Source organism: Arctopsyche grandis, chromosome 11, assembly GCF_051622035.1.
Source record: "Arctopsyche grandis isolate Sample6627 chromosome 11, ASM5162203v2, whole genome shotgun sequence".
NCBI classification, from domain to species: Eukaryota; Metazoa; Arthropoda; class Insecta; order Trichoptera; family Hydropsychidae; genus Arctopsyche; species Arctopsyche grandis.
Genome location: NC_135365.1, coordinates 22,918,389 through 22,927,546, shown reverse-complemented (window position 1 = coordinate 22,927,546; position 9,158 = coordinate 22,918,389). Strand labels below are relative to the sequence as shown.

The window sequence follows — 9,158 nt, the reverse complement described above, 5'->3', positions numbered from 1 at the left end:
ATGTACAATTTCAAATGATGAGCATGTTATTGAGTCTTCATATCTATGTATATAATTAAAGAGTGAAATGAAATGAATGAAAAAACAACATTCTTAAATTATTTTAACTATGAAATGTATACATACTAAATTCACATACATAATCTACTATAAAAAATATATATAACGATCACTGTCTACAGTCGTATATATTTTATTTCACGACACTGCAAACAAACATTTGCAAAACTACATGTGTTATTTTACAATTTCACTACGCTGTTTTTATTTTTTTTAATTTACTTTTTTTTATTATTCCCCTGTTTATAAAATTGACAAGTCCTGTGATCACATTTCGGTTTTCATATATACTTTTTTTTATTTATTGATTAGGTATTTACGTGCGGATCATCACTCTATTGTACCGGTACAATACTTGGCTCGGAGATTAACTACATTCATTAAATTTTTTGCAGTGCTTCTTACTTATATCACTAGTAACTTCGTAATCCGTGCATTCTTAACAAATAATACACTAGCGCCATATATACTTTTTACATCATCTTAACGCGTAGAAAAAGCATCGCTCGACCGACCCGTACAACGTGACAAGTCTATTTTATACAACCCTCGTATCAAAAAGATCTTACAAATGTCGTTTCACTCTTCTATTTATTTATCGTATGTACACAATTTTTATCTTCTTAAAAAATAATCCTAATCGACACTTCACAGTTTTTTTGTCCTTTTTTTATTAATTCAAAATTTATTGTTAAATACTTTGTCGATGCCGTATTATTATCGAACATCATTTTAAATGATATATTAACTAATAACGAATTTACACTGTCTTTATTATTTTAAACGTACCATTCCTTTATGTCTTTACTATCTCTTTTTTTGCCATTGGCACCGTTTCTTGGCAACGGTACTGGTGCTGCATTTCTTTGCATCGATGCTCCATTCATTTGATATCCTACATTTGCTTGACTGGATTGCACCTGAAAACAAATTTTAAACATTATATGCTCCCAATAGTATAATATGTATTACAATAAATGATTAAATATGCATACTTGATTGCCGAGTAATGTCGCATTAGCACCTTGTTGGAACGATTTGTCATCTTCTACTTTATATGACGGATCTGTTCGAGACTTAAACTTAAGAATAATCAAAACAACCAAAATGACCGCTATTAAGGCGCTCGCCACAATTCCTAAGATAAAAAAATGTTTATTTTAAATAAACCGCAATATAATAAAAAAATATTTTAATTAAATTTTAAATACCTATAATCATGGCGGTATATTCGGAAGCTTCTGAATTTATCCTCTCCCTTCCTCTATTTTTGGGAGTGTAAGATGTTGGTGGATAGTATATTGGAGGCCCTGGAGCCGGTGGTAGGCGGTCCGGAATGTGAGGATACATCGGTGAAGATTCGTCGACCGGACCCATGGTGAACAAATCTGGACTCGTATGTGTGACGTGAATAGGTGAAGATGGCTCCTCAGTTTCCCTGATTGTTGTTTCAACTTTGGTCGTGAACAACTGTTCCATTCCGGTGTTGGTATTCCATGAAGACATTGACTCACTGATAGTCGTGGGGCCGCTGGAGCCTGCTGATGTGCTGCTGGTTATGCCTGACGTAGATGTACCGATATCTGTCGTGCTTGTTCCAATTATAGCAACGCTGAAAGAGTACATTATTTAATCCAAGAACATTATACAGATTTTATAATTAATTTTACACATACCTCGGTGTTATTGTATGATCGGTTTCAGTGACAATCTCACTTGAGCCAGATCCATCGAAGCAATCTTCATCATCACAAGCTTTTTCCAATTTTCCACTCTTTTGATCCTTATCCTAAAATATGAAAGGCATTACATACAAATAATGTACATATATGCACATTATGTTAAATGATGTAGATTTTTTTACCAGTTTATTTTTAGTACTTGAAGTTGGTCTCGGCTGTGGTGGAACATAAACAGGAGTTATAAGATCATCTCCTCCAGATCCTGCTTCAGGTGCTGGTAGACATTCATCTTCATCATCATCACGACAGCCAGATCCTGCTCCAGAGAAGACGAGTTCATCTAATACTCCGACGCCACCATATCCCGATGCTGGAGTCTGGAAATTTTATTATACACATATATGTATTTTATAGATATATATTTCAATTACAAAATACACGTTAAATATATTGGATTAGTGCCAAATATATTATGAAAAAATAATTAAATAAATGTTATTGCAAGTGCCAAATGCTTAAAAACAATCACCTGTTGCATTCTATGAAGCTCATTCCTATCCAAAATTCCAGTCATCAACTGTGCATCACCTCGTACAGACGCTCCAGAATCCTTTTCAGCTGCTAAATCCAAGACACGTATACCATTGACTACAAGACCGGCTATAACTCCGCTGAATCCCCTTTCGACTCTCGACTTGGCTTTGTTCCATTTGCCACCGACGTATATTGCTGATTGACTATTGAACACAGTTGATTGTTGACCTGTCAACATAATACACGTAATTATCATATAATCCAATTGAATCCAGAGTCTGAATCAAGCATTCAAATCAAGTACCTTGAGGATGGTTGACTTGTACATTGAAATCATCCACTTGTAATGTTGAATTTGCACCGTGACGAGTGAATCTAACGACATGATACGTGTTATCATTTACTTTTACTCCGATATCTCCCAAAGGATGATCATTACTTCCTACATTGTACACCATGAAGACATTTCCTTCCACCTAGAATCAATTCATTACAATTAGCCGTGTTCGTAATGCTTTTTTGTGCACTCCAGCACTTACTATTTCCATTTCCATGTAATCTTGCGTTGTAGCTGATTCAACTCTCAATAAGACAGCATCTGAACGAGACGTCACAAATCCTAAGGCGACCAGATCTTGTTCGGTATCGGCGATACGTGATCCTGGGAACGTGTACTGGACCATTCCTCGGTTGGGTCCGAATTCATACGCGATAGACTCTGTGAATAATTTTGAATTTAGTCATCAAATTTAAGCAGTTATATATATTTTATGATTTGATATTATCATATTACCATCATAGCAAGTAGGACCGGTGAAAGAAGTCATATCACAATCACAAGCATAAGTATTCCATTGTTGGACGCATACACCTTTGTTAGCACAAGCATTATGACTGCATTTTGTAGGTCCTAAATATGTTATTGAAAGCAAAGATAAAGCATATTTTTTTTTTGGTTTCGGGTTTCAATCTAGGTCAATTTTGTCTAAACGCTTTTTATCATTATAATACATCCATATAATGTTATGAATTAAATCATATTAATACATATAATGTATAATATACATCAGACAAATGTTGATCTAGCGAGTGTTTAAATACATATTACCTTCACAACCGGTTAAAAGTGAACTGCTGGGTACCACAGCATCGTCTATCAATGAAGGGCTCTCTCCAGGTAGATCAAGACTTGCTAGACAACCTTCAAAACCTTGTCTAGAGACTATTCCGGTTCCCAATCCAGCATACATATCTTTCATAACGCCTCCAATATACAAAATACTATCTAGCTCAAACGTCAATACCGAACCTGAAATTAAAATAGTGCTTTAGATTAGATAAAAATCAATTTGAAATTAGTTTTTACACAGAATAAAAACTCCACACACCGGTACTACTGAAAACTTCAAACGTATCATCGACAGTCAATGTGTGAATTTTTGGTATCGGCCGTCTCACTGATACTGAATGCCACCTGTTGTCGTTTAGAGGAGCTTTCGCTTTATCTTTCATCGTAATAATACCATCGCCCAAGTTAAAAACGTAGTGAACATGTCCATTGACCAATTCAATGGCTATAAAGTCTTGTTTTTTACCTCCGTTGTACACAAGAATACCATTCGGCTCCAACGTTTTGAAGTAAAAGTCTATGTATACGTTTGAATATGCTTTCAACAACGGCAATCCCACATAGGTGTGTTTTGATCTGAACGTGACCGCTTTGTATATGTTCGTGTGTTCATTTTTGGTGAATTTCCCGGAAACCTTGATTTGGGGATACGTTGGTATCAGATTGTTGAAGCCGAGACCCATTGTCTTGGCCAGATCGATGAAACGCAGGCCGTTGAAGATGAACCCTTGAAGATATCCCACGAAATGTGGCAGTGTTGTCGTCATTTGAACCTCTTCCTCAGCATGGAACAGTCCGCCCAAATGAATCGATGTTATTTCCAATGTTGAAGCTTTTCCCAAAATTGTTTCGGCTGTATCAGATAAGAGGCATTGTATTAGTATTGAAATTGCAATCGTCTATCTCGAATGTTCACAACATCAAAGATATATATATATCAGCAAATTAAAAGTCAAGTATGACAGATTTATCTTCAGAAAAACCAAATAGACAGCTGTAGAATATTAAAAGATCAACAAAGCATAAGCATGTATGAACTGAATAGTCGTTGAATATATTATGTATTTTTGATTACATATAACAATTCTTTTAACGATGATGTATAAAATAATGATTTAATTGCGTTGTTGTATAATAAATTAATGAAATGTTTATGATGTTGAAATCATATTAATTTAATAATAATAATAAATATAATACCTTTGAATGTTTTAAACATGTTATATTGTAAATGTCTACAGTAGCTTAAATAATACTAATACATTAAAATGTGTTTTGCTAATGTTTACACATCAAACACGTAATTTGAAGTTAATTCTGTTTATTTATTTAATGCTATATATGTATTGCTTTTATGGGTATGTTGGATTATTAATTTGAGTTTAATTACAAGCACTATTCTAACATCTAACGGGTATGTATATTTTATTTAATCATTATAAATATATAAGTTATAGTTTGTATTTAATATGTTTGATAGTACAATGTAGAAATATAGAGACATTCACACATACACTAAGATAGAAGAGCAGGCACAGTGAAAAATCATTCTAATTAAAAATAAATAAAAATAGAAATTGAAGAAAAATAAAGCATAAAACAAAACGAGGTAACCAAAAATAAAGTGCCCACTAATAAGATAAATAATAAAGAGAAAGTTTTGAATTTTGCATATTTATATAAATTGATCTATATTTGAATTTGTCTTTTATCTTATACATAATCTGTAGCAAACCTGTTTGATGTTTAACTGAAACGATTAAGATTTATATTCTAATATGCAAATTTCACTAGAATCTAATTTTATGGGATACACACTTCAAAAGGCAATATAAGTATTAAATTTTAGACCGTTATTAAATTTTTTTCATCAAAATAATAATATAAACATACACGCTAAATATAAATAAAATATCTTTGAGATTTTATTTAATCTAAAAATAACATTTAAAATTATTATTAATAAATTAGGTAATTTAAATTATTTTTTTTATTTTAAATCAGTAAAAAATATAATTGTAAAATAAAATTGTTTTATTATTTTGTATTAGTTTCAATATAATGACAAAAATTACTACTGAATACACACGTTTAAAAATTCCAAAATCAAAAATAAATAATAATTTCAATTATAAAAATACTGACATGCTTAATATAAAACACGTATAGGCGACAACCATAAAATAAATATTCATCAATAATAACTAGCTAGTAAATTTTTCCATAAACGTACACAGTGGTGTGTGCATGTGCTTTTATATAATATAATATTAAATACAAAATTTTCATATAACCTGTACCAAAAACTTTCATTTGTCAAAAGTCCCTTATATTGCCTTCGAATTTCTCATCACATAGATGTCATTTTTTTTTATTTGCAGACTCAAAAGTTATACACTTCAATTGATAATATTTATATACAACAACATCACAACGATAAGAAAGATGCACATACAAACTTTTAACAACATTCATTGATTTTTCTATATACAAATGTATATGAAGTATATAAAATATCTCTTATATCGAACGTTTTCACAACACTCAATATCAATTTGCCCGTTAAGTACGATACTTGTATATAATAAACCTTACTAAAAGTCTGAACATGCCATATATATATAGATAAAGGTAAAACAATAATAAGTGTGCGCGGTGGTGTGCCCAATACATACTTAACATACCCCTCACGGGCACAGCCGAGTCCACCTGAAGCTTCAAATTAGAGGCCTTCCTCGAGAAGCGTACCGTGTGCCACTCGTTGTTGTTCACATTCTGTCCAGCTAATAAGTTCTGGGAATCAAATACACACTTAGCAACAACTAGTGACATAATTGTAGTGTGATCATGGGAAAACATGACAAAGGAGACAATAATGAAAAAGAACAATTTGTGCACGTAAAATTAAGCTGACGAAGCAAACCTTTTCCCTGTCACCCAATCGCACACTGGCACGCACTCTTCCAGCCACCACGGCCAATTCGAGACGATCTGCAGCATTGGCAGCCGTGGTGATCAACAGAAGTCCCAACGGCCTCGATGTGCGAAACCTCAATACCAACTCCTCCGTCTGTGTGAGATGTTCCGGACCCAATGAGATGGATATATGCTGGGTGCCATTTAAAGACACTGTGGCTGATTCTAAAAGTCAATACAATAAATTTAATAAAAATAAACAAACAACAAACAATGCTTAGTATATAGAATTGAATAACCTCGTCCACATGTTGGACCAGTATAACTAGTAGCCGAGCAATCACATAAAGGACGATTCCATCCTTCTGAACAAGGACCACCATGTTGACAAGTAGTTGGTGTACATTGACCAGTAAGGACGTGACATGATGCTCGAACAGAACCTTTAAAAGTGTTTAAAATAATGCTTTTAATAAAAAAATATCAAGAACCACAATATTATAACTAAATCGTATACATGTAAGTATTCGTACATATAAATATATATACAATTCAATTTTATCTCAGTGATGTAAAGATCAGACTTTATAACAGTGATGGCGAGCCTATACCCAAGAAGGCTTTTTGAATGAACCACATATTGACGTGTTAAAATTTAAAAAATTACTAATAACGTTGAAAGGTATTGGTCTTGACATTTTTAAAGAATTTAATAATACATTTAAAGAAATGGATATCAAATTACAGAAAATTGTTTCTGTAACAACAGACGGTGCTCCCAATATGGTGGGAAAAACATTTGTTTTATTCAGCAGCTTGAGCAAACTATTAGACATTCTCTGATTGAATTTCATTGTATAATACATCAGCAAGTTCTATGTGCGAAGCAAAGTTTAAAAGCATTTTCCAATATAGTGCCAGTTGTGATAAAAGTCATCAACTTCATAAATGCAAGAGGTCTTAATATAAAAGTTTGACGTTGATTTTATTTTTTGCTCTTTGCTTGAAAAAGTATAGTAAAATAAAAATAAAACGTAAACCTTTTTAAAACTTTTCTGTTAACAAATCTTTGGATTAACAAATTTATTAGTATTCTTTTTACCCCCCCCCCCCCAAATGACTTCACTGACAGTGACCCAAAAAAATAATTAAAGAAATTTGACCCCCTTCTCAAAAAGATTCGCCATTACTGTATTATTTATATATGTACAAGCTTTTATAATGTAGAATTATATAAAAGTAGTTGAAAAACTAAATTTTGAGCTTGCAATATGAAAAACCCGCTTTAAAGGTCAAATAATTTGACCCTTAAAGCCCTCAACATGAGGCCACCACCCCCCCTCTACGAATACAGTCTAAGAGACCCTTTCGTCGGGGAACGAGACGGTTGTCCAGCAATATTGCACAAGAACAACCGCACATCACTGCTCTATATAAAAAAAACAACACTGTATATCAGCGTTTCCCAACTTGTGGTATGCGTACCACGCGGTTGATGGTTGGTGGTGCGCGAAAAAAAAATCAGTAATGGCGGACATGCAGGAATGAATGATTTACAATCATAAAAATAAAAATATTTTTTATATCTAATATATAATTTGGAAAGGGACTTTGTAAGTTTGTATCTTTGTTTGGGAACTTCGAAAACAAAATAAAATTTCCATGACGACAATTCAATTGGTTGAATATTATATTTTTTTCGATTAAAATAAATTTAATAAAAAAACAAATGAATATTTACTATTAGATTCGCCATGTTTAAGCTGTTTACTAAGCGAAGCCGGGTAAAACAACTAGTAATTAATAAACATTATCTTAATTAGTCATCGTTGACGTCAATATGTACAGTCGATGATCGAAAATCTGGCAATCGATACGTTTTCCTCAGATCCAGCATGGATTTTGGAGTGCATTTTGAAATTTAACGTGTTCACGCTCCAATAAATAAATAACTTCAATTTGACACATGATAACAGTTCGATAATAATCTTTAATGATCCAGATAAAATTGAAAGTACATATGATTAGAAAATTATATTTTTGGAATGTATGTATCGAAAATGATCAAACTGAAGTATTTGTAACTTTACATAATTTCTTATCTGAAAACAAGAGTCGTATATCTCGGGACATTTGTACGTGAAAAAATAATTGAATATTTAATAGGGCTGAAATCGTCTTTTACGCAGTGCTTCCCCAAACCTTTTAGAAGCAAACAATTTGATTTCAAACCCCTTTGATAATGAACATTTTTGGCCAGCTACCAAGGAAAAAGAGAACTTGATTGAACTTTCAAATTATAGCATTTAAAAACTGAATTCGAAACAAATAAGGTTATTAATTTTTGGCTAGGTATTAGTGAAGAATATGAACAGCTTTATGACATAGCGCCTAAATTTCTGTCGCCGTTTACTAGCACTGAACTGGTTAAGAGAGTTTTCTCTTCATATATTTTAATAAGACAAATATATGAATTGATTGAATCCAGCTCCAGACTTAAGGGTAAATCTCGCATCATTTGAACCAAATTTAAAAAAGCTAAGTACAAGGATCTCAACTATATGTACTTTGTAATTTTTTGTTTTTATTAAAACAACCAATAATATTTTTATCATCAATAATAGAAGTATGACAAGATAGTAGATAAATATTGTAACGTATACTAAACAGAGCCGCCGAGTAATTGCGATGGGATTAGGCCGGGTAGCGTCCTGAGAGACCGTGTGACCGGTGTAAGTGGTTTTAAGGATTAGCGACAAGCTAAGTGCATGAAAGCTAAACAATGATTGCACTTCTCATACCGTGGGAATACATATCCGAATACGTGACTATACAGT

The 9,158-nt window shown here is 32.7% G+C and overlaps 1 protein-coding gene across 2 annotated transcripts in view; it reads right to left on the bottom strand.

Annotated features, from left to right (window-relative positions):
- Nucleotides 1-296: 296 nt before the first annotated feature.
- Nrx-1 (Neurexin 1) overlaps nt 297-9,158 on the bottom strand; it is a 244,318-nt gene continuing 235,456 nt past the window's right edge. For both annotated transcript variants that reach the window (XM_077440739.1, XM_077440738.1), the window contains exons 14-27: nt 6,621-6,764; nt 6,329-6,546; nt 6,081-6,198; nt 3,665-4,258; nt 3,385-3,585; nt 3,070-3,186; nt 2,816-2,994; nt 2,581-2,752; nt 2,272-2,504; nt 1,925-2,119; nt 1,737-1,849; nt 1,272-1,672; nt 1,056-1,198; nt 297-980 (exon numbers count right to left, since the gene is read on the bottom strand). In XM_077440739.1, the coding sequence (XP_077296865.1) occupies nt 840-980; nt 1,056-1,198; nt 1,272-1,672; nt 1,737-1,849; nt 1,925-2,119; nt 2,272-2,504; nt 2,581-2,752; nt 2,816-2,994; nt 3,070-3,186; nt 3,385-3,585; nt 3,665-4,258; nt 6,081-6,198; nt 6,329-6,546; nt 6,621-6,764 (2,969 nt within the window). In that variant the 3' untranslated portion in view covers nt 297-839. The remainder of the gene's footprint in view (nt 981-1,055; nt 1,199-1,271; nt 1,673-1,736; nt 1,850-1,924; nt 2,120-2,271; nt 2,505-2,580; nt 2,753-2,815; nt 2,995-3,069; nt 3,187-3,384; nt 3,586-3,664; nt 4,259-6,080; nt 6,199-6,328; nt 6,547-6,620; nt 6,765-9,158) is intronic.